Below are 26,331 nucleotides of genomic sequence, written 5' to 3'. Positions count from 1 at the left end.
TAGAGATGGTTCTGAGATGCTTGCTGACCCAGCTGTAAGCACGGAATCTCTAGTCTGGTTGAGACATGGTAGATGCAGGCAGTGTAAGATTGGGTAAAGGACTAAAACACTCCTTTACCTACTTCACATATCAAACTTTTCTATGAGTGTTTTATTAGCATGAAAGAATAATTTCTTCTAAATATCAAATGCGGGTGGCCCTTTACAGGGGTGAGGAATCCCTGGTCTACAGGTCAATTCTTGCTTCCCTTTAGAAAACAGGCTAAAGGGAGAAAGACATTGAGGTTCTCATGCCTTGGAAGAGCAGGGAGGAGCAAGGGATCTCTCGGACCTTGAATAAAATTGGACGGTTTGCAAAGCAGAGGGATGGTCTCCCAAATATGCTCCAGGCGGGGTGCAAGGCACCTCCTTGCCTTGGAGAAAAGTGTGGGGAAATGCACCTCAGAAGCATCCAGTCTACAAGTCGCTTGACAAAAGCAGGAAGACTGCTCCCCATCTTGAAAACCTGTTCTAGGCTGGGTACAAGATCAGGTGGTGAAACTCCAAACACACAAACACCCCAAGAAAAATCTAAGCAGTATTTTGTTGTGGTTACTGAAAGCTGGTTGATGTTTTAAAGGTGTAAGTGACAAGCATATTGTAAAATGTTGAAGGCAAGTACAATTGGGATTGAGGACAGGAGTGATCATTCTGTGATATTATGGCAGTGGACAAAGCTGTATTGTAACTTTTGAATAAATGTTTAATAAAAATAAAGACAAGTACATAGCTAAAAAGAATTGGTCTAAGCACAAACGGTACACCAGTCATTAAAGACAGTTTCTTTCACCAACAAATCTGATGGTTCAACATTTCATTTCTAAAGGAAAAGAGTACCACCACCCCCCCGCCAAAAAAAATACAAGTCCCTTCTTAAGGTAACTTTTATTTGTTAATTTGACATGAAAAGGTATGCAGGTTACACTAGAATTTAAAAAACACACCTAACACATTATCATAAGCCTGATTTGTGGTAAAGTTTCTAAGTGAAGCAAAACTAGCAAACGAATTTTATTGAATCCTTCATCCTTCTATTTATGATGCAATTGTTGGATAATGTTCTTTACAAATGTTCCAAGTAAAACTTGTATAACCTGATAGCTAAAATACAAAAGTTTTCAGTACAAAAGGTTTTGTTGAGTGCCCCTTTACTTCCCCTTCAAAAAAAAAAATCTAATAATGTAAAAGGACAAAGAGTAGATGGCTAATCTAACTAACAACCCCCCCACACAGTAGTTTATTATTCTTAAATGAAGATATTAGAAAAGGACCAGCATAAAAATGAGGGCTGTTTTTGAAAAACAGTACATTATTCAGTGTCAATATTTCACATTTCAAAAAGCTATATATATGGGTTTCACTTACAAAAAGCTCCATCTCTGTGACAAATGAAATTAAGGCCAGACACAGCTTTAAAATTCACAAAAGGAAATACAAAAATATTGTGCTTCCAAGCAGGTTCTCCTCTGCAGGAAGGGATTAACATAACTGAGGATAAACAGATGACGAGTTTACATGATTGCACAGCTTTTGTTGGCTGTTCGTGGGTCTCCCTGTTTCAAAGAGAGGAAAGACAGCTTTAATTAAGGTTAAAGTAGGGACATTTTAAGTATCTTTCAATAATTGTAGTTTGATGAACTGTTTTTAACCGTCTGCCTTCTTCACTGAGCTTTTTGTCATGGGAACTGTTTGTGGACAAATTCATGGGCACATGTTTTATCAAGCAGGAAACACTTTGAGCCAGGGGTGGAGAACATGTACTTTCTTCAGATATTGTTCACTCCCATCAGTCCCTGCCAGCATGAGCAATGTTCAGGGATGGAAACCTTTGAAGGGCTTGAGCAGGAGTTCATGTGCAAAGGATAACTACCAGTACATTCTAAATTCATGGCTGATGAGCAAAGAGATCTTGCTCAGAGAGGAACCAAAACCACTGCTTTCCACAATATAGTGCCTTATTGGAAAGTCAAGTTTCAAAATGTAATGCTTGGTATAAAAGTGTAGGCCGCACAATGAGTTAAACATAATATTGCCTGCCACAGCTCTAGGCCATGATTTTGATCTAGTGCAATGCAAGCCATGCATGTTTAAAGCTGTGATGAGCAATACAATTTAGTTTCAGCCCTTTTAGCCAGAGTTGGCCCACATGTTCTCTAGCACATCAGTGTCTCTGCAGCCGAGATTCTCAAATTACCAATGAGAGCCTATGTTAGGCATAGGGAACCCATGGTCCTCCTGTTGCTGTTGGACTACAACTCCCATCATCCCTGACCATTAAGTCATCCTGGCTGGGGCTGATGGAAGTTGGCCCAATAACATCTGGAGGGCTAATTTCCCCACCTTTGGGCTCTGCTTGGGACTCACATAATGCTTACTTCATAGTAGCCACTAAAATTGCTACATCTTAAGACCTTTATATACACAGAAGGTTACTATGGACATAACTTTACTTCACTGTGGCAATATGAAAGAGTTGCAGAATTCTTTCAAATACCAATATTTTGATTTTTTAAAAACAATTACCTGGATTGTTCTCCTGCCAAGGTAACTACGGAAATAGGTTTATTTTCCATATCACTATTTAAGTTGCAGGGAGCGGGTGGCGCTGTGGTCTAAACCACTGAGTCTCTTGGGATTGCCAATCGGAAGGTCGGCAGTTCAAATCCACATGACAGCGGTGAGCTCCTGTTGCTCTGTCCCAGCTCCTGCCAACCTAGCAGTTCGAAAGCATACCAGTGCAAGTAAGTTATAAGATACCTGCTGGTGGAATAGATCCTCTTCTTCTACAGCTTCAGCTGGTTCTTCATCTACTTCCTCCACCTCTTCAACTTCAAGTAAAGTTGTCTTGAAGACGGTGCTTCTCTGAGCAACTTCCTGTAACAAATGCAGCTGTTCAGTTATTCAATGCCTGCAACATTAAGGTAATGTTAAGCTATCTGGCATTTTTTAGTGACCATTTGCTGGATATTAGTATGACTGTTGTCAATCTAGAATCTGACACAGACTGTACTAGTGGCATGTACCAGTACACTATATATCCAATCAAAAAGTACAGTTCTGTTCCACTTTGGGGGCTATTCTCACTATACAAATTAGTTTGTGATGAGCATAGGTTAGCCAGGTTTCCAACATTACCTCTCCCTGAGAGTTTTTCAGCACAACTTTCACATCTTTGCCAGTGCCCCAAGAGTTTTGGTTCTTCCAGATGAGGTCAGAAGGAGGACTGGCTGTTACTCCAGCATTAGCAGCCCATATCTGGGAAAGGGAAAGTTACGGCAATCAGGATTAAAATACGTCTTCCAGAAAAGAATTATGCAAGCTCTATCTATAGCAATAGTTCTGGAAGCAAATAAATGGCGGAAGACCTAGACAAATACATTCAGCTTAAAGGGATTGATCCATAATAACTGCATTTGTAATAAGTTAAATTTTCTTAGCTGAACTTTATAAAAAGCGATTTATAGAGTACCATACAAGTTGCACCCCATTTGCAATATCTGTAGATAATGTAGATATCTGCAGGGTGGAGTCATGCCCTTCCAAAACAGACCCAGGACCCACAGCCACCCATCTCCACCTTTTACTTCTAACCAGGCTCAGCACCAGAAAGCCTGGCAGTAGAAGAAACAGCCCAAGTCTGAGAGAAAAATATCGAGACTGGCACAGGGAAAAGGTTAAAAGCTCATTCTGTTCCAACCAGATAAATATTCTACCACCATTTTCCTATTATTCCACCAAAGGGTTTTCAAGAGATGAATTTACTAGGATCACTGTGTGTAAACAATAAGTTTGCAACTCTTTAGGAAGCCACTGAGAGTCCTTAACAGAAAATGAAATACACCTAGATTGGAGCAGTAGCGGCAATTACCAAAGAACCCAAGTTTAGACCCCAAGGACATTTCCAACACGCTAATCCCGTTACATTTTGATATCTCAAAAAGTAGGTTTCACTTACTGTAACAGTCTGGCCTGCCTTCAGCACATATCTTGAGGTATATTTGTAAGTGACAGAAGAGTCTCCTATTTTCCTTATCATCTCCCAACCTCCCATTGGTTGGTCCTAAACAAAAGCAGGTGATGTTTTCATGTCAAGCCATTATGTACTTATTTCTGAACATTAAGACTGCAGTCTTATAAACCAGGTTGTTTTTATCCCCACCCGACCCCTTATGAGCAAAGTTTGACACAGACAGGCTGCCCACCTGTCAATCACCTGACATCACCTTTTTTGCCTGCAGGGGTCTTCAGAAATCCCTGTGATCTTGCACAGCACATTGAAAAGGGTTTTGCCAACTGCCAGTTCCTGCAGGCATCCCTTTCAGTTAGTAAGGTTTTTACCTCCCCCCCCCCAGCCCATCATATATGTCAAATGTAGGACAGGTGCGCATGGCTTGGGACAAAATGCTCTGGTGGGCATGATTAAGACCACATGCCAGAGGTACCCCACTTCGACTATATATGGTTACCTGGGAGGAAGTCCTGCTGAATTCAATGGGGCGTACTTCTGAATATCAATGTATAGGATGTCACTACAGTGCACTTGCAAATTATATGCGTTTAACATGTGCACATTCAGCTTGGCAAAAATATTAATTAAAAATGGGGCGGAAAGAAGGGAGGCATTTGGAGGGGGAGGGCTTTGGCAATTCCACCTGCCATGGCACCCAGTTTCTTTTAACTAGATATGATTTTGGCTTTAGGCACTATCCCTGGAACTTCCAAGTAGCTGGCTTACCATATAAGTCATTATATACACTTGAACATTAAGCCATTCAAAACACAGGGAGGATGGTGAAATAGATATGCCATCTAACCCTTTCTATCAACTCGATCACTATGCAACCCTTATTGTTTCACCTGGGACACATCTTGTAAGACCAAGTTTTACACTCTTGATCCACTCTCATCAGTCACAGGAGAACATTTATTTGTTGCTGCTGCTTCTTTCTCTGGTCATCCAGGGAACTGTCATCTACATTTTAACCACCTCATCTGATTATTCAGGTTTCCATACCTGCTCAGAAGTGTTTTTCAAGCGGATAAACTTCCCGTCTACATCTATTTCCTCAATGCAGATATTTCCAGTAGCGGAAGCTGAATGAGAGATGCTAACGCTACTACTGGCCTCAGATTCCTCAACATCAACCCTCTTCCTCTTTCCCCTGGTTGTGCGCACACTGCGGCTGGATGATGCCCGAGAGACTGTCACACGAGAAGATGGGCTGGGAGTAAGTTTCAATCTGTGGAAGGGGGGGAGAAAAAAGAAACCCATCAACACACACTTTTCAAGTGTGCTTTCATCTCTCTCCTTCTCAGGCAGCATGGATTAGTAACATGTTTTGTGAACTTTGATAATTACTTTGAGTATATTAATTACCTGCAAGGTTGGATTTCAAGCAAGTATGTGCATTTTGGATTATTTCCCCACCATTTAGAGTGGGTGGGAAGAACCAGGGCTGGGACTAAGGGTTTTCAAGGATAGGGTTGGCCTGGGAATGAGGGATTAAGTTTTCTTTTAAAATTATTATTATACTATTTCAATTGGGAGTGCCCAGGGTGAAGAGCAACATTTAAATCAACCATTAAAACTTCAAGAGAAAATATTTACCTTGCAAAACACCAAGCGTAAGAGGAGTAGTTTGGCTGGATATACCTATAAACCCTAATTTAATTGCCTTCTATTTCATAAGACATTATATACCTGGAGAGATATTAGTGTTCACATTCAGCGACTGGAAAAAAGTTTTACACTTGACTGAGAAGCTCTTTCCATCATTCATCTCTAATTGTCAAAACATTTTGCTCTTCACATGTAGCCAATATCCCTTCCCCTTTTTAAACATGGACTGTATGTGCCTGGAATAATTGGGCAGGTAGTTGGAGTACATAATCTTTAGGATAACTTCCATTCTCCTGTAAAATGACAACTATTTCTTACCTTTCTTCTTCACCTTCCAAGAGCTTTCTGTATGCACTGATCTCCATGTCAAGCGCCAATTTTACATCAAGGAGTTGTTCATAATCACTCAACTGCTGTTGCATTTGGTCTCTTATCTCTGCCATCTCTCTCTCTTTATCAGACAGTGCCCTGCGAAAGTTATCTCTTTCTTTAGCCAGGATATCCTCCAGTTCTTGCATCCTTTCTAGCCATTCTCTAGACTAAAAAATAAAATAAAAAATGCAGAGGCACCAACTTCAGGAATTTTAATTTCTAAAAGCCAATATTCAAAGACATAGAATGAATATGAAGAGCCATGCAAGTGTTACATTCCTGTTTTTAATACAAATTGCCTGTTGTGCAAGTTATTGTGTCTATTGCTTCATATTTTAAAGTGACAAAGCTGATGTCTATGGTTGTGAATCTGTTTTGGAAAAAAAGCACAAACAGAACACACACATACACACACTTCCTATGTTGGGCAAGAATAAATCTAGCAAGTCACTGAACAATTGCAGAACTGGCTCATTACTGGAACACAGACAAGCTGTAGCACTTCTTATATTTTCTCATTTGCTAGCATATTACGAAAAGGGCAAGGGCATGGCTTAAGAAAGAGAATGGCATTAAGATGCAGCTGATGATAATCAGTGATGTTGTGCACACTGAACAGAAAATGGAAAGTGAACCAAAATAATCTAAATTTTGCAACCCATATAGTTCTGTAAATTAAGCAAGCTTGCATAAATGTCTGGGTTTTACTAGTTATAAGAGGGAGCTATGAAGGACCATTTTTATTTTACTAGTTATAAGAAGGGGCTATGGAGGACCCTGAAGACCTACCCAAGACACTGCAAATAATGTTTGGGCCCCTCCAATCTTCTGAGGTATCACTACATTTCGCTACTGTTTATCAATTTTACCTTCCTATCCTGACATGGTAAGAGAAATCAACCAGGCTCTGCTGAGTGAGATTGAGCCGAAGGCTTCTTCCTGGGACCAAAGCTATGGGGTGGGGGGATGAAAGCCTGCCATTTGTTTTACCTCTGTATTTACTGGATACAAGACAAGATCCCAAACCATCCTTGACCTCCCCTCACTGACTCCAAACCTTGAGGGGCTGCAGCACCAACTGACAGGCAAAAACAAACAAATCCACCCCTCCCCAGTGGCAAGTTTGAGAGGAACAATAGAGGAGTTTCTGTTTGCTCCTGAAGTGCTATGTTTCAAAGATGCAGCATAAGGTCAGGGAGAAGTCCCCACTCCTTTGGGCATGTCCTAGCGACAAGTTTTTAGTTGGCAAACAAAGTCACCCAAAATTTGGGTATTCCCTACAAACATTCCAGCAAATCTTCATAAACGTAAGGGTCAAAAACACAGTTTATTATTTAAAAATTAGAAATGAAAGCTAAGAATCTCAGGAAACTGAATTTTATGCTCCAGCAGAATTACAGCACAAACACACAATGAATTCCTCTTGTCTAAAAAGAAGCACTTGTTCATTTTTGGTAATCAATACAATGGAGTCAGACTGAAGGATAGTAACAGTTTCATAAATCAAGAGGGGAACAAAAGGTGGAATTGACCCAAAAATGGACAACAAATTGGCCCAGTCTATTTCAAACGCAGGATTTTTTTAAAAAAGAATAAAAAGATTAAAGTACAACACACACAACAGTAGCCCGGAAAACCACTAAACTACTTGTAATGTAATGTATAAAATATCTGAGAAGTACTTACCAGCTACTAAGGTGATAAAGACAGGATTGTGGAATCCCTTACCTCTTTCTGCAAATTAGCCAGTTGGGAAGAGAGGCTGTCAATGCGCATGCGACTTTCCATAAGTTCTTCTCTGACAGTGTTGGCTGCAGAGCTAGACATTTCAGAAGAGAGTCTGGCGTTCTCAAGCTGCAGGGAAACAAGCAGAACACACTTCACATTTGGTCTGCCAACAAATAGAGAAGCAAGTGCTTGTACTTTAAAATATCTGCAACAACATTAAGTAAGGCACACATTGCGTGTAATACAGGAAACCTGTCATGCAGGCTTTTCTGAAAATCTGACAGCTAAGAACATATGTAATATTTCTCCGGGACAACCACAAAAAGTATTCAGATTCTTTTATCCTTATTTTCCCCTTAGGCCACATGCCATTTCCTCAACTCTTTTATCAACTAAATATGGAAGCATTTAATAAGCAAAGGAACTAAGATAGCAAATAATGTTCAAAGGAATGCAAGGATTTACTAGAAAAACCATCAAAGTGACCTTCTGAACTTATAGAATGGCTCCTCAATAACTTTCAACAGTGATCCAAAACTGTTCAGAGTCATATACCGTATTTTTAGTCCCATAGGACACACCTATTTTTTTCCCTTTATTTCCCCCCCAAAACCAGGTCGGGGAAACCAAACCAGGTCGGGGAACAGCTGTATGGCGGCGCTGCGCCTCCCCGCTGTCCCCCGAGCTTGTGGGGCTGGCCGATGTCTGCCCGGCGCGCTCTGCTTTAGGGCGCCCCACGCTCCGTGCAGCAGGCTGCGGGTGTCTGCCCAGCGCGTGGGGTGCTCTGCTTCAGGGCGCCCTGCGTGCCGGGCGGCAGGCTGCTATCCGCAGCCTAGAGAGCCCTGCGGGAACTCCCGCGAGCTCCCCAGGCTTGCTGATAGCTTCCTGAAGCCTGGAGAGCGAGAGGGGTCGGTGTGCACCAACCCCTCTCGCTCTCCAAGCTTCAGCGAAAGCCTGTATTCACCCCATAGGACGCACACAGATTTCCCCTTCATTTTTGGAGGGGAAAAAGTCCGTCCTATAGGGCGAAAAATACAGTAGCTACAAGTGAACTCAATTTAATTGAAGGTAATGGTGTTGTTGCTTAATGCTTGTAAAAGAAAACCATCCACATCAGCTATACTACAGTTGCAAGTTTTCCAATGTAATGAAGTTCAGCTTCACAAGACAGTACAAAGATTAACAGAGAGTATCTTAATAAGGCCTTCTGGGGCTAGCTAAGTTTTAAGGCTACATATGAAGGAGAGAAACACAGTAAGCAGGAAATTCATTTGACTGCCAAATGACTCCATCTTGGAAAAGCAACTAGCCATACCTCATGTTACGTTTGCTTCAGGTTGTGCATTTTCAGGTTGCATCTTGCGGCGACCCGGAAGTACCAGAAAGGGTTACTTCCGGGTTTCGCTGATCGTGCACGCGCAGACGCTCAAAATGCCGTCACGTGCATGCGCAGAAGCGGTGAATCGTGACCCGCACAGACACGGGTTGCGTTCTGCTTATGTTGCGAACGGGCCTCCGGAACGGATCCCATTTGCAACCAGAGGTACCACTGTATTCACCATGTTAAGACCTTCAGGATCTCCATAGAAGTAAATCTACAAATGCGAGCAGGAGTCTTTAGGTGCATAGCAAAGGCCCTTCCTGCTCAACTGCAAATAAGTAGGATGCACAAGACAAGGAAATGGGATAGCCTGGAATGTTGGCCATATATGGAGGCCTAGCAGTAACTTTGGCTGCACTGATTGGATAGCACTTAAATGGTGCGAACCCACACTACCTTTTCTTAAGCAAGTGGTTTCTGTACTAGATCAGTCAAGTACGACACAGGGAAGCCTGCAGCCCCAGGTTGACTATAAGAAAACACCCTGCTCTTCAATCATTCCAATTGTCTACAATAACTCATCTTTAACATTAGCAAAGCTTTTCTGAAATGTTAACATGCACCCTTCTTGACCTGAATATATATTCCACTTTGCTTCTTTGCCCAGATTAAAAAAAATTGTGTTGAGTTTTATTCACTACAGCTACACTAGTTCAAAATAAGCTGTTTTTAAAAGAAGCATTCACGTTAAAGGAAATTTCTATTTTGAATGTTGGTGTTTAACCCATTACTACCTATCAATCTCTAGAAGAAGTGAAATTTAAGCTCACACCCATAAACAGTTTCTATTTCAATTATTCAGACAAAGTTTTTGTAACACAACTATCAGGATTTTATTATATGCAAGAGTAAATATTAATACTTTGGCATGGTATGTCTCTTCAAGCTCCTCCTTATACATTTTCACTTGCACATCATGCTGCTCTCTCATTTCTTGAAGCGCCTGAGCAAGTTTGTGCTCATAATCTATCCGACGCCCGGAGTCCACCTCAACAAGACGGGTCTCATGCTTTCTTCTTGTCTCATTGATTTCCTAAGGAGGAATAACATTACTTTTCAATAACACAATTTCACTAAGCAAAGAAAAGCAAGGATGGCATATTAAAGTATGATCCCACTGGCTTTCCAGCTAGATTGCAATTGCTTTGTGTACTGATAAGAAGGAAAGTCTCGCTTAAATAGGTTTCTTGGGGCTCAGCTTTTAAGAGAAATACTCCAAATATATTTTTTTGGATATGCCACTTTTACGAGGATGCCCCCCCCTCCAAATCTTCTTACTAAATGTGCTGCAATATATTACTGTTATGAGCTTGGGGATTAGAATGGGTATCTTCTTGGGATAGCTTCCAGTCTTACGGTTCTTTATTTGTATGACTGGATCTGAGAATATTGCTAAAAGGGTCAAACCAGTTCTTCTGTTAAGTAAACAGTCCTGGCCATGTCTCTTCAGCACCCCCTTTCGCCATGTAAGCTAGGGCAATGGGCTGGCACAGGAAATAGCTGGAGAAGCTTCAGGTATAGAAAAAGGAGGGTATATCTCCTCCTTCACTGACTGGAAGCAACGCTGAGACAGACAGGGATACAAGCACAAGAAACCCACAGTCTTGGAGAGTCTGAAGTAAAGATGGAGAAATGTATTTGGTTTGCTTTTATAAACAACTGACCTTATACTCACTTCCCATACTTATACATGGATCAAAACACAATAATCCTTCGGACAGCATGCTTTCCCAAATGTTACGATAGTTCTCTACTCAATTTTTTTACCAAAATGCATAAAACATGTATTTTAGGATAAATCACCTTTAGAAATACATACATTGAGACATAGCACACATCTAAATTTAAGTTCAAATCAAAACACCAATTTGTGTTGTTGTTTTTAAAATCGAAGTTTAGTGCTGTAACAGGACAGACTTTGGGATACACACATGTGCAAAATTGACACAGATCAGAAATAGACTGATCCATCTATCACTACTTGGAGGCAGACACAGAGACCTGATTTGAAGCCAGGGTGCACACTGGCTTGTCACTGCATAACATTACCTTAGACCCTGAACTATATTACCTCTTCATAAATATTTTTTCGGAACTCCAGGTCTTCAATCAAACTTTGACAGCGATTTTCAAGATCCACTTTCAGTAAAGTTTCATCCACGAGCTGCTTCTTAGCAGCAGCTAAAGCGGCTTCAAGCTTAAAAGAAATAATTAGAAATTAGCAAAAACACAATTCCAGCATAAAATAATTATCACAAGTAAAAACTAAGTGCCATCTGGCAAAGTTTTCATAAAGCTGGCTAATTATAGAATAAAGCACATTTGATGCACTGAAATTAAGTTCACTCTTCATTAAGTACTGCTCATTTACTGATCCACAATGTCTCACATACTGTTGTTTGGTTTATCATCATGGGAACAAGCAACGGGAAGTCTTGGAGCTTACACACTGCACCCCTTTGCCTGGCATAAAGAGCTGGGAGGTTTTTGCTTCAGTTCAAAACTAACATTAGGTAAGTGAACCCAGACAAGCCAGAGTTAGTCTTAGCCAGTGTGAAAAATGCATATATAAACTAGGCATCAAATAGCTCCCCTTAAACCAAGATTACACTCACCAAAATGGAATGTCTAGTTGCCATTTTGGGGCAAGACAGCTCTATAGCCTTATTGTTCAAATGGACTGACTGTGATTATCAGTTAAACATATGGCTAGTTCAGATGACGACTCTGGGCTAGGTCAAGAGCATTGAAAACTTAAAGAAGAAAAGTCACTTGATTCAGCAGCAGTCCACATATATACTGGCCTATTCCAACCTCTTTTTCTTAATGGTGACTGTCCCTGCTCAGGGTGCACAGAAAAAGTAATTTGGTTCCAGAAATTCATTCTGATTGTGCAGATAACATATAACTAATAGAATTCTACAAGATGGGGTCTTAGTGTGTGAAAACAGTCCATTCAATGATCCCCAGATGGTGGATATGCCAGATGCCATCCTGGCACCCAAAAATCTTCACATGGTCGCAAGTGGTAAAAGCTAGCTGCAAAATGCGCCTGGCACCTGGCTAGTGTCAAATACTGGTCTTAGCAATGATTGGCCAAAACAAGTAAATTTCAACCCATAGTTTAGGAAAACGGATCTGCTTCAAATAACCATAGTTAGGATTAACTAACTTACAGTCTGATCTCAATGCTAAACTGTAGTTGACTTAAATCAAAAGTTAAAGGTTTTGATTGCCTCCTGGCTGCACCAAAACAGCTGAGGTGCGAGTGCATGAGATCTAGACTACTGTACATTACAGTAACCATTATCATTACATCCAAACTAGGCTATTATGAGAAACTAAGTTGCTTCCTATGGTGTCACAAGTGCAATAGACTTCAGGTTGCACAACAGACTTCACCTTCCTTTCCCACCCATTGTAGCCTCCTGTTCGCCCCAAAATCTGCTCTGGTGTGCAGATCCCACCCTGTAATTTCTCAACACACTCACCAGTTTTGTTTTAATTAAAATAGTGAGCATTATTAACGAGCTCAACGAGCTGTAGCCACATTTGTAAGATGCTGTTGCTGCTTATTCCAAGCTGGCCTGAAGCACACTGTGTAGTAACTTATATATTTACCTGAGCAATCTGATCTTTTAAATCTTCAAGGTCCACCTCCAGGCTTTTCTTGTCACCAAGTGCTGTGGCAAGTGCAGCTTCTTTAGCATTCAGAGCAGCTTCAAACTCTCGAAGCTTAAGCATTGCTCCATTTAGATCAGATTCTTTTTTTGCATAGCTAAAAACAACAATAATTAAAAAACAGGAAAGCGAAGTTCAATAGGGTGCCTCAGATATTTTCTTCAATGCAATCTGAAACTTAAAAAGAGCTGTATGACTATAGTTGGATTCCACTGGTTTGTGGGGAATGGAAAATCTGCTAAAAGACTGAAACTCTAGTGAGATGTAATTTACTTCATCTTACAGTTCTTAATATATAAGCCATGTGAAGATAAAAGCCTTATTCTGTGCAATCCTTTCTAGTGAAGAACTAGTACAGTGGTACCTTGGGTTACAGACTTCGCTAACCCAGAAATAGTATCTCGGGTTAAGAACTTTGCTTCAGGATGAGAAAAGAAATTGTGCAGCGACGGTGCGGCAGCAGCGGGAGGCCCCAACAGCTAAAGTGGTGCTTCAGGTTAAGAACAGTTTCAGGTTAAGAACGGACCTCCAGAACGAATTAAATTCTTAACCCGAGGTACCAGTGTAACACTAAACTAATATTTCATCATAGTACATAGCTAGATTTTCATAAGCGATTAAGATTTTGCTGGCTGTATATAAACCAATCAAAAACACTTAGCTATTTTTGCAACGCAAGCACTCTATGCCAAAACAGTGAAGAATAAGATTGCAGAGATGCTAAGATTAAGTATAGCCTCTATTTTATAGAGAAAAACCAAAGTGCAATATTAACTTGCTGAATGACTGTAGAACCTGAAGTTCAAGTTATTCAGCACACTCAACTGCTTTTAGCACCATCATAAAACTGTTATTGTGCAGCTGGGATACTAGCACTGTAAAAAGTAAAAGCCCAAAGCATATCTTCAAAAAACTTTGAATTTGGTACAATCCAAATTATGTGCCAGGGAAAGCAGTTCTGTGAGCCGAATAAAATACATAAGCAGAACAAATTTGTACAATCTACTCTGCTTTTCCTAGTCATGGGGGAAAGGCAAGCAGCTACTCGTTACTAAAACTCCACTCACAGCCACTGGAATAAATTTAATGGGTCTACGCTGAGTAAAACTTGGTTGGATATGACCTATAATTTTCTCTCTCCTTGCTGCACATTCTTTGGTCCTACACAATCACAACATCTATAGAGCTCTTGGGTAGAAAACTTAGATGAAGAGTGATTTGATTTGAGGTCCTTCAGGCCCCAGAAGGGAAGCTACCCCAACAGTACGTAAGTTGGTGGGCAGGCCTGCAGCAGAAACCAAAAAAACCCACAATTCTTCCCAATGCAAACACTGAGGTGGGCCTTCATAAGTTTCATAGGGAGCCAGCTTATTAAATCCTCGTCTTAATGAGAGCATACTAGAGAGTTTCTATATGTAACAAGCACTTTTCCAAGCATTTGCTTATTTGCTTAAGTGTTGTACAACTGTGGCTTTTATGTATTTGTTTATTTATAAACTACTTCACAGCTAAAGCTATCAAAGCTGTGTAATGTTATAATGCAGTTCCTTATTGTGGGGTGCCATACCCCATAACTGGAATATCCATTGTTCTCCATACTGTCACCAAGATGAGTCCGGGCTACAGGGAAGAAACAGAAATTCCATTCTCAGCAAGGAAGGCGGTTTCCAAATACAATAGCTCAGGAACAGATTAGTCTGACCCGGAAGAGATAACAAAAGGTGGAACATACTAAGAACGCACACATTTATTCGTTTTTACCAGGAGCCTGGTTTACCTCTTGGGCAAAACTGAGTTTCTTTTCTTTTACTTACTATTACCTTTATGGGTTTCCAGAATACTGAGCAAGATGGTCTGGCTTAGTAAAGGGCAGTTTCTGAGTCTCCTAGGTAAAAATGCAAGTAGTCTCAAACCCTTTGCCACAACACTATTCACAAAACATGAGCTTCAGGGCCACTACAGCCATTTCACCACAGCTAGGGCTTGCAATTCAATGGGCTAGACTGAATGTAAAGGAAGCAGGCAGCTGCTGGCCAAACAAACCAGTAGGGGTGCTAGGTTCACACATGCTACCGAGCCACTGTTCGGTACTAGGAAACCTCCAGTCTGGAGCCTAATTAGGGTTAGGTCTGCCAGGCCTCCCCATTGGGACCATGACATGATTTGGCTTGAACTATGCCCACCTGTTATCACCTGGCATCAGGCGCAGCACAGGTAATCCTGTGGGGCAAATTAATCACCAAGCATCAGGAGTGCATTCGAAGGGCACTCTTGAGTCTTCCTTTGCTGCTGGTGGTATAATTCACTGCTTTTTTAAATTTGGCACCCAATTCAAAAAACAGTCAATTACTGTAATGTAGATGGTGATTTGTTCTCTCTTTCCTGGGAACCTAAGTTTGTTCCCCACCCCTACCCCATATATGCTTTTAAAAAGTGATAAGGCAGTAAAAAAAAATACAGTGAAAAGTAACTTAGTTTTAAGATTTCAAGCACAGCCTTTAAAAACGTATAGTACCTTATTTACAGGCTGTAATATTCAGCATCAATGACCTTAAGAGAATAATATTGACTAGCTTTTTCTCTCTGCATTATTATTGTCCTTAGTTATCAATGGCTATTTACACCATCAGCTCAAGATGATGTACAATAAAACCAGCAAAAACACAGTTAAACACACAAAAACAGCAGATGTATTTAAATCAAAACAATACAAAATAGACACTCATGGCAGAGACCCAGTCACCCAGCTGGTAAATTCTCTGTTTCTAGAAAGCTCAGATAGTGTGCACCCTATCTTATCTTGAAAAGAATGCCACTCTACATCCATGCCCTATTTGGGGGCGGGGGGGTATGCCAAGGAGTATCTGAGACATATTAAATTCATGAAAGTTCAAAAACTCTTGATTTAAGAGTACTGTGTTACACCAAACACGTGGGGCCAGCACATGACAAATTGGACAGTTTTCAGTAAATACTTGAAGTGACCCAGCTGCCTTACTTTGCCGTAACCATATGGCACATTTGGCAAATCACTGAAAAGCTTACAATTATAGTAGTTGTATGCTGAATCAGAGTAAATGACAGACAAGAGCTTCATCTACCTATAGTCTGATTTCATAAGCACAAGGATTCAAACACTGAAAATAATCATTGTGCCAACAGTACAACGGCCATGTGCAAAAGGGATGATTTGGATAATAGTCTGAATTGCAACTGAGGGAGAAACATTCATTTAAATCAGATTATACTAACTCTCCTATTGAGGTCCATACTTTAACACAGCAATATGGCCTTGGGACAGCTGTTTCAACTATGTTTACCCTCTGAACAGTTGCCCTGTGCACCAGCTGAACTATACTTAACACTTGCTGAATCAATCAAGTCATTGTCTTAATAACAGGCCCATAGGGATGTAGATTTTCAATGCATTTTCATAAATATGCCTTTTTTTAAAAAGGAAGCAGGAAAGTAAGAATGAAAAAAACGTTATTTCCTTAAAAGAAATTTTCTGTTCCTGGAACTGGATGATAGTAACAGAAAAAAAAATTGTACAAGATTCTGTTCCTCTTAGCTGCTGGCAATCTTACTATGCAAGCTAAATGATTGACAGCTAATAGATACTGTACAACCTTTCACGTCTGCAGCTGTGTGCTTAAGAGTTTCTCTTGTGGCAATCCTCAACCTAGTAGTTCCAAAATATAGTCTATACACTTATTCACCACAAAACTTTCAAACACTACTGTATTGATTAATGTGAAATTGGCACTACATGCAGTATATTCTTTTTAAATTGTGTTCTAATTTATTTAACTGTTTTAAAAGTTACTTTTCATCACATTTAAATAATATGAGGAAAATTAAGACACAAAGTCTGAAGATTACAGAAGCCCCTGTTACTGATATGAAGTCTAGTTTTCCACAATAATATTTAGATGGCAAAAGTACTATGCTTTACAATTTACTCTTAGGCAAGATTTCACAATCTTGCAAGCAATTTGAAACTGATGTATTTGGTTTCAGGTAATGCCACCCAATACAGATTTTACAAGCATCTGATTTGAGATTTACTAACAAGCATTAAGTATTATACCACAGAACTTCACATATCCATTTCACTTTTCCAACCCTGTCAAACTTATTTTGACCATATTCAAAATCATGCAGTAGCAGCACAAGGAATGAAGCAAAGCTGAGGTACAATTAACAAGCAGCTAGGTTTCTGTTTCCTACAGTAGAATGCACAAGGGTAATAGGCAGTACACTTACCAAGGAGACAAATCCATCCTATTTACTGCTATATGTATGCAGGCAACTCCCATTTACATGTGATCTATTTGTATGTGACTGCACACATGCGTGGTGCCGGGTATCCGGAAATAGGGAGCACACTCCTGGCTTGCAAGGAAATTCACCCCAGAGGATCTCATCGTGAACTGGAGGGGCAGCGGGGCTTTGTTGAACTGTTCAGCCTCACTGCCTAACAACTGATGTGCAGCCTGGGTTCGAAATTAGTAGGGTGCCAGGCACATTTCACGCCTAAAGGTTCTCCATTTGCAAGCACCTCAAAAAAGTCTGGGTGCCATTTTTTGCACCTGGCTTACACTAAAGGATTACTGAACTATATGTGCTTTGAAGCCTTGAAGTATACAATAAGGATAGACAATATGTTGAGGAGTTTAACAATAAAGAGTAGTGTGTTTTGAAAACTGAAGCATGATACCAATATTTTTAGTATAAACACCAAATTAAACACGTATTAACAATTTCTGCTAAAAATGTGATATTAAAAACGTGTCACTTATGTGAATTGTGTATTAGCTCATGCTTATCAAAATCATAAATAGAAAGTGTGGCCGACCCCCCCCCCCCATGGCCACTAGACATTCTGTTTTGGCACCCACAACCCAGGTCCCAGTAGCCATTTGGCTCTTATCTTTTCTATCCCAGTTTGTAATACTGTGTGCAGGGTAGCGCAGCAGCAGCCGCTTCCCAGTGCATCAGCTGAGCAAGCCCTGCTGCCCCTCCAGCTCACGCTGGGATCTTCTTTGGGTTCTGGGGACACGTCTGAGGCTAGGCAGTGAGGCTGAGCAGCTCAATAAAGCCCCGCTGCCCTCCAGCTTGCAAGGAGATCCTCCCCAGGGCCCGAAGAGGTCCTCTTTGGGATCTCAGGTGGGCTTTCTCGCAAGCCACTATGGTTCTCCAGGGTGCTCACCTGTATACAGTAATATCTCTTACAAGGGTCTTTCTCACTGGGTTGTTACTCATTGTAACAGCAGAAGTTAAGTATTCCACCCAGAACAAGATTGTTCTTAACATTAATGGAGAAAGCAGCTCTCTATAATATTGGTTTTTCCCTTCTTAGCTTCCAGAAAGCCAACCTGCTACTTAAAGTTGAATACAACCTTAAGAGATGTGTCAAAACACACCATCCAAGATTAGGAATCACAGATTTCTGCATTTTATCTGGCTATTAATATAAGCTAATATAAGAAGTAACAAAGGAACCAGTGATTATATTATACTTAATTATTATACTTACGTGTAAGTGCACATTTCACAAGCTCAAACAGGAGTTACCACAGATGTACTTTAATCCAAGCCCTACTTCTAAATCACACAAAATTTGCTTCTAGCTCAAAACCTTTGCCCCCCCCCAAAAGGTTTCAACTCGTTTTTGAGGTAGGAATACAATAACTCAACCACTATCCAATTAATTAGAACATGACATCTAAATAACCCACATGGGCTTGGAACAGATAAACTGCTTTGCTTTATGAGGGTAGTCTGCACAGAAATTCCTGTCCCTTCAAAAGATGTACATTTACTTTGATCTCAAAGTATCCCATTCACCATAATTATTCTAGCAATTTGAAAATCCAGCTTTTCAGTGGTAAGCTGGAGTTCCCAGAGAAATAGAATCCATATCAAGAGTTACACTATTCACTCACTAGGCAGAAAACCACATATTTCTACTATAAGATGCTTCAGAGCTAATTATGACAAGCGAACACATGCACAGCACTAGTTTATTTTCCCGGTTTTTTAAAAACGAATAAATGTAATTTAGAAACAGAAGCAACAAGAAAAGGGGCAACAGTTAAGCACAATACTTCTCAACTTCATTCTGCTACAGATTTAACAAAGCTACTCAATTTGGAATTGACTGACAAATGATGAAGTGCCTGGAGACACACAGTCAGGTCATGTATCCACAGCAGTGACCAGAGAAGAAATGACCGCTAGAGGGGCACAGAGAGATGTCATGACGCATCTGTAGCAGTGAAACCAGACACCTTCATCTGCCCCAGCTGCAATAGAACATGTCTCTCCTGTATTGAGCTCTATCTCAAGACAGAAGGAATGAATGAGTTCATCCTCCTGCAATCATTTTTGGACCCATCCACTGCTTTTTCAAGTAACAGTTTTTAGGGCAAAATCCAGCAGAGGCATCTGCTAACTTAAGGAAAGAGGAGGCATTTTTGCTGATTCCCTCTTTATCCCTCCTCTATATGCCACTTACCACAGGAGGGTCCCCCAAAACCATCTAGAACATTATTGGAGAGAATGCAGTGGACTGAGAAGTAATAAAAAATCTCTTTAATTAGCAGACACTTCTGCTGGATTAAAAGCCATTTCACATGCATAATTCCCACACTTAATTTCACCCTTACAATTTAGCCCAGCTATACAAAACCCTAGAAGTTACTGCTACATAGAAACCTAATTATGAAAAGAGCAAGGCAACAGAAACTCAGTAAAGATGGCCTCAAGATTTAAGAACCACCACCAAGCCACAAGCAATGGTCTTCACAAAAGCAGAACACCGTAACTCCAACCAACTATTGTGGATTCTCCTATTCTACTGCCAACATATGAAAACATAATTTTATCTCAAGCACTCTAGTCAATTTGAAAGTGCCCAGCAAAAAATTAACGAGTGTGTGTTTTTGTGTGTACAGATAGATGGTTCTACAAATCTATCCTTCATGACTCCATTACCACCACATATGGATTGATGGATGTGCAACGTATCTCCTAACACAAAAAGATACATACCTGGCTCTACAAGAATGATAGCATCACCTTCTTTTCCTCACTGCAAGACAAAATCCCTAAGCTGCAGCAGCTAGACACATTATTCTTCCTCCCAAATATTTATATATACTAATACACCTCACAAAACCAGAAGGCTGTTATCTGAGACTATTACTCATGTTTAGAAGTAGCTTTTCCCAAGCTTTAAAACTTGCCCACCACAAATTATACCACAGCAAATGTTGCTGAGAAGGCACAATTAGTAAAACAGAGCTTTGAATATGGTGGCAACAAAGCTTTGAACTCTAATTTATAGCATTAAAAAACCAGTTAGCAGTTCAAACGTGCAAGTTGAATCAAGAAAAGCATGCAAGCAGACGCAAAGAAGGACGCCATAAGCATAACAGCAAAATGAACATAACTTTCTTCTTGAAGAAGCTTTTAGATCAGGGATCAGTCAGCAGGTAAGATGCAACCACTGCAGCAATTTTATCCACTTTAAATATGTGGACAGGGATGATCCAATAGACATTGCATACATGGTACTTTCAAAAAGCTTTTACTATCGGGTCCCTTACCAATGTGATCTTAACACATGGGATAAGAGGACAGAACCTCTTATGGAGCAGTAACTGTTTAAAGAACAAGAAGCAGAGTGTAGGCTTAAATGGACAGGATGTAAGAAGTGGGTCCCTCAAGAATCTGTATTGGAACCAGTAGTCATACCTCGGGTTACAGCCCCTTCAGGTTGCGTTTCTTCGGGTTATGAACCGCTTTTTTCGGGTTATGGTACCGGAACGGGTTACTTCCGGGTTTCGGGGGTCATGCATGCGCAGAAGCACCGAATCGCAACCCACATGTGCACAGACACAGGTTGCGAACACTGCAGGTTGCGAACGTGCATCCCGCACGGATCACATTCGCAACCTGAGCGTCCACTGTACTTTATATATATTTTTTAAAATATGCAGTTGGGGTGAGCAGTGAATTGACCAGGTTTGACCAGGTTTTCTGATGACACCAAATTATTCAGAGCATTAAAAACAGAAAGAGACCGCAAGGAGTTCCAATCATCATCTGAGGCACTTCTTTGCTCCCTCCACAAGACACCTGGCGAGTAGCAACATGAGAAAGGGCCTTTTCTGCAGTGGCTCCCTGTTTGTGGGATGATCTCCACAGGGAGGCTCCCCTGGCACCAGAGTTCAAAATTAGAAGGGTGTCAGGAGCATTTTGCACCTAAAGATTCTCCATTTGTGAGCACCTCAAAAAGTCTGGGTGCCATTCCCCCCCCCCCCGGCTGACACTCAAGGATTACTGAAATGTATGGAGCCTTGAAGTATACGTTAAGGATAGACAATATGTTAAGGAGTGTCACAATAAAGAGTACAATAGTACCTTGGGTTAAGTACTTAATTCGTTCCAGAGGTCCGTTCTTAACCTGAAACTGTTCTTAACCTGAAGCACCACTTTAGCTAATGGGGGCCTCCTGCTGTTCTCATCCTGAAGCAAAGTTCTTAACCTGAAGCACTATTTCTGGGTTAGCGGAGTCTGTAACCTGAAGTGTATGTAACCTGAAACGTATGTAACCCGAGGTACCACTGTAGTGTGTTTTGAAAACTAAAGCATGGTACCAATATTTTTATTGTAAACACCAAATTAAACACGTATTAACAATTTCTGCTAAAAATGTGGTATTAACAATGTGTCACTTATGTGAATTGCATATTAGTTCATGCTTATCAAAATAATAAATAAAAATTGTTGCCGACCCCCCCCCCGCCCGCAACTAGACATTCTGTTTTGGTGCCCACAAGCCAGATCCCAGAAGCCATTTGGCTCCTAGCTTTTCTATCCCAGTTTCTAACATTGCCTGGTGCCTTCATTACATATCGTTAGGCACCAGGGAAAAACATTCTACTTCTCCTAGGCCACTGGAGAGGCACATTTGCAGCACATTCTTTTCCTCAAAGAATTCTGGAACTGTAGTTTACTGCCCCCTCAGAGTTGTAATTCCAGGAGTACTGCCATAAGAATACAGAAGTTGGCCAACTTTGATGATAAGTGAGCAAAAGATGATTACTTGGCATAGTTTTTCACTGTGAAATATACTACAAAAACTGCAACACCTGAACCATTTTTTCAAGGTATCCAAAATTGTCTTAAATACAAAATTGTCCTAAATAAATTTTAAAAAGCTTTTAGAACATATAATTAAATACATCTTACACAATTTCACTTAAACGATTGCAACAGTACACTGCCAACAAAGAAAGAAATGCAGAGCTTGGGAGGGGGAATCAGAGAACAGGAAAAATGGCAGGCAACAGGACTTCTAGCTCCTTTCCGCTCCCCCTCCACTACACCCATTCTGTTTCAGAATAAGTGGGGGGCAGAGGTCTACAGGGAGAAAAGTCTCATTGTGTTCTCACCCCAAGTATATGGCCACACACCACATTTGAAAATGGTTTAAAAAAACCATGGAATAGCACAAGTAGAAGCTTCCTAAGAAACAAATTTTGGATGCCATTAACAAAAAATAAAAAGGCAAAGCAACAGCAACAGCAAACTGACAGCACACAACTGTTAAAGGAAAATTTTAATAGCACCCCTGAAAGCATTCCTTTGCAGAGCTCTGGAGGTGTATGAATCAAGCTTATCAGTGCAAGCAAGCACCTGCTCATTCCAAAGAAGCGAGGCCAGCCAGCAAAAGGAACATACCCAATACTAGAAAGCATACAAAATGGAAAAGGTTCCATGGAGTTATGAACCAAATTATTCACTGAGCACTGGAGAAAAGGAGCTATCTGCCTTCTCCCAAAGTTACACACATTTCTTTAGGCAGGCAGCTCTGCAAAGCTCAAAAATGTAAACATGAACATAAACAGGAGTGATTTCAATTCTCACATGTATTGTTAATGCTTGACCAGGAATGCTCTTATCAAAATAGGAAAAAATTCATATTAAGTGCTTCTCTTTCAAGAACTGCATTTAAAATAAGTACCTATCTTGTTGCAATATATCTCGTCGTTTTTTTTTTCTAAAATCAACAAAAGCAAACACAGAAAAACTTCCCCTCCTATTTTAGCTCTAAAGTGGACTACCACTTTAGATAAGCTATTTAAAAAGTTAGCCAAATTGTGTAAGTTGACAACTTTGTAAATAAGTATCACATCTTAATAACCCGTGTATTTAGATCAATTCTGAACATATGAAATGATGATGAAAACATGGCCCACCCCAGTGTCATACACCTCATACTGTCAGTTAGGCCGGAAACTGCTCTTAAGAAGAAACCTCCCAGCCCTCTTTTTCATTCATTCAAATATTACCACACTAGCTATAGCACATGGCAGCAGCTAGAGGAGTCAGACTAATATGCTCACTACTCGAGAAATGAATGGGAGGAAAGGGGAGGAGACAATAACACGCTCTCAAACCATGCCTGATTCTCATCTCTCAATGGAGTAAAATGTGGATTTTGAATCTGTTGTTAGCTCAAGCTTTGCCTTGTTTTAAAGTGAAGATTACAAAACATGCTCTTACTTTACTGCTCACCTTTACAAATAGAGCATAGAGAACATGCATGGACAGAAATACAAATAAATTAACAGAAGGAACCAGAAAGGAGGAACTGAACATCATGCGCACCTCTATAAAACAGGATGAAAAGTGTTGCCGAGGGAAACACATGAATAAAGAGTTCTCTCACACCAAAATCTCTACGTAGATAGCATGATTCTAACTTCTGACATGGTATCTCCCCAAACATGAAAGTGAGGGGAAGTTATCAAACCCTCTTATGAAACGAGCTTCATGGAGCAGTTCCACGCTGACCTATATTAACTGCTTTGGAGGCACGCAAATCTAAGGTGGCCACCCCAAGCAGGAGTAGAGAAGGCATGAGGAAGTATGGTGTGGAGATTCCAAGGGACAGGGTGGGGTTGGAGGCAGGAAATGGAAGAGGGTCTATGACGTCAACATGCAAGCAGCGGAGTAAGACCCAGACCCTGGTCTCCCCAGCAGGCAGTCAGCCTCAGTCATGTGGTGCAATGTGAGAAGGGAGCTTCTTGGGGACCAAGAGAGGCCACATGCTCCTGGCCTGATGACCCCATCAAGGGTGCCAGCCAGTGTTAGAAAGTGGGATATGAAAGCTAGGAGCTAAACGGCACCTTAAAACGAGGTTACAGGCGCAACAACGGGAATGTCTGGGCACATGCTTTCTATAACAAGAATACAGTGCTGAAAATGAATGAACGGCAGCTAAAATATTATGTTCATTTTTCAGCTGGTTTAGCCCACCCCCCCTAATATCCTTAAGAGGGTCTCTTCTCCGGTGGCAGTGGGGAGGCAGGAAAAGCTCCTCTTTTCCTTCCACTCTGCAATTTTAATCGGAAATCTAAGGCGCAGTGCTGTGCCCAGGGCTCAGAAACAGCACGCAAAACGCGCCCAGAACAATGGGAGTTTGGAACACCGAGTGCCAAATGGAGTGAAATATTGGGGGGGGGGGAAGCCCCGCCTCACACAATCACATGATGCTGTGCACGCGCAACATTTGAATGCCCATCAGCTTTGGGGAGGGGGGGCAGGCCCTCTCACATATTTTATTGATGGGGGGAGGGGGCTAGCCCTAGGAATTGGCTCCTATGAACTCTTATTGAAGCCAAGAAAGGAAGATAGATTCGAGGGGGCCTCCGTCTCCTTGTCGTCCACTTACTTGCCCAGGAGCTGGTCGTGCTCGTTGCGGATCTTGCCCAGCTCGATCTGCAGTTTGGCCCTTTCGCGGGCCGTGTCGTCCAAGGCTCTCCGGGCATCGGCGAGCTCGGCTTCGTAGAGGGACTTGAGGCCGGTGAGCTCCCGGCCGCGCACCTCCTCTCGCTCGGTGACCTGGAGGTGGAGCGCGCTGTTCTCGATCTCCAGGCTGCGCACCTTGTCGATGTAGACGGCCAGGCGGTCGTTCAGCTCCCGCAGCTCTTCCTTCTCTTGCAGGCGGCTGATGCGCGTGGGGCTCAGAGGGGTGCTCGCCGCGCTGCCCCGCGAGCGCTGCCCCGACGGCGTCGAGGCCATGGCCGCCACCGCCGCCGCCATGGCGCGCAAAAAACGCGCGGGGAAAGGGGGGGGAGGAAGCTCAAAGGGGGGAGAGGGGGAGGCAGGAGGAAAAAAGAGCCCGAAGGGGGTTCAAAAGCGGAGAACTTGGCAATGCAAAGGTTAAAAAAAATCACCACAGGAATACTAAAAGCAAATTGCCAAACGAGCAGCGAGGAGAGGGAAAAGTTAAGCGCGAAAAGGAACGAACCGAGGATGGAAATGAATGAATAAAGATAATAACCCGCGAGGGTGAGGAAGCGAGCGAGCGGGAAAAAAGGGAGAAGAGGGGTGGAAAGAGGAGGAGCGAAAAGAAACGAAGGCGGCTCTGCAGGTGCTTCGCTGAGGCGAAATGGATGTTCCAAGCAAATAAAGAAAGGGAGCGAGGAGAAGCGGCTCCTGCTCAGCTGGGACCCGGCGCTGCTGCAAGGAGCGGAGCCGCCCGCCCGGCCAGCCTCGCGTATCCCGCCTCCGGCCGCTCCTCCCCGGGCCGAACACACAAAACAGGCGGGCTCTGCTCCGAACCAATATGGCCGTCGCGCGCTCGAGCGCCGGCCCTCCCTCTCTTCCCTTCCTCCTCCTCCTCCTCCGCTCGCCTATGCCCCCACCGCACGTGACCCGCGCTCAACCAATAGGGCGCCGAGCGGGGCTCTTCGCCGAGGTCTAGACGCTAAATTCAAAACCCGCAACTGCCGGCGAGGCAGCGGCGCGCGCGCGCTCTCTCTCTCTCTTACACACAAACACACCGACCCACCCACAGCTCGCTGGGCCTGAACCCCCCAAGTGCGCGTGCGCGGTTAGGCCGCCGACGTTCCTTTCTTCTCTCCCTCGCTCTCCGCCATCTCTTGTGGAGGAGGCGGCGAAGGAAAGGAGCGGGCGGGCTGCTTGTTTCTCGGGCTCTGGAGCGCTTGGAAGGAGCCGCTGTGTTGTTTTTCTTTCCCCTCGCACACGCACTTGTCTTTCCCGGTTATATGTGAGGGCTAGCGGCATGAAACTTCCCCTGGCCGCTGTTACGCATCCTCTTCCATTCGGTCTGTTTGAACGCGCGGACCGTTGGCTTTCGGCGGGAAAACCCTGAGGGGAACCGAGGGGGCTGCGGTGGCCGGCTCAGGGTGGCGTCCAAGATGCGGGGATGGGAAGGCCAAGGTTTTCAAACAGGCGGGCTCAGCCCTGTCGTTGGGCAGACAGGGCTTCAGGCGCCCCGTCGAAAGGGTCTCGTCCCGTTTTGATGGATACAATAATGGAATACTGAATGGTTTAGTTTTTGTAAAATATGCTGGGATTTATGATATGCAAAATGAATAGTGGAAAGAGAAGAAGGGAAGTCAATGATATTTTAAGGATGTTTAAATGAGTATTTTAAATGGCAAAACTGAAAATTTGTGTATACAGA

General features: G+C 42.2%; 1 protein-coding gene across 1 annotated transcript; it reads right to left on the bottom strand.

The window, feature by feature from the left end:
• Positions 1–909: 909 nt before the first annotated feature.
• On the bottom strand, positions 910–24,988 carry LMNB1 (lamin B1). The gene is made up of 11 exons (XM_053407853.1): positions 24,571–24,988; positions 12,762–12,918; positions 11,212–11,337; positions 10,003–10,173; positions 7,760–7,885; positions 5,978–6,198; positions 5,054–5,279; positions 3,995–4,099; positions 3,175–3,294; positions 2,797–2,913; positions 910–1,592 (listed from the first exon to the last, which is right to left on the bottom strand). Exons 1-11 carry the CDS (start codon positions 24,939–24,941, stop codon positions 1,551–1,553), a joined length of 1,782 nt encoding a protein of 593 aa, XP_053263828.1. The 5' UTR covers positions 24,942–24,988; the 3' UTR covers positions 910–1,550.
• Positions 24,989–26,331: the final 1,343 nt, after the last annotated feature.

Source organism: Podarcis raffonei, chromosome 11 (assembly GCF_027172205.1).
Source record: "Podarcis raffonei isolate rPodRaf1 chromosome 11, rPodRaf1.pri, whole genome shotgun sequence".
Classification (NCBI taxonomy): Eukaryota; Metazoa; Chordata; class Lepidosauria; order Squamata; family Lacertidae; genus Podarcis; species Podarcis raffonei.
Note: the sequence above shows the minus strand (reverse complement) of the source record. Positions and strands in the feature narration are given on the sequence as shown.

Coding starts and splice junctions, on each gene's coding strand:
- LMNB1 (XM_053407853.1), bottom strand. CDS start 24,941: ATGGCGGCGGCGGTGGCGGCCATGGCCTCGACGCCGTCGGGGCAGCGC. Junction 5,280..5,977: donor TTGGAAGGTGAAGAAGAAAG/GTAAGAAATAGT, acceptor CCCCTTCCACAG/ATTGAAACTTACTCCCAGCC. Junction 4,100..5,053: donor TGAAAAACACTTCTGAGCAG/GTATGGAAACCT, acceptor GCTTTTGTTTAG/GACCAACCAATGGGAGGTTG.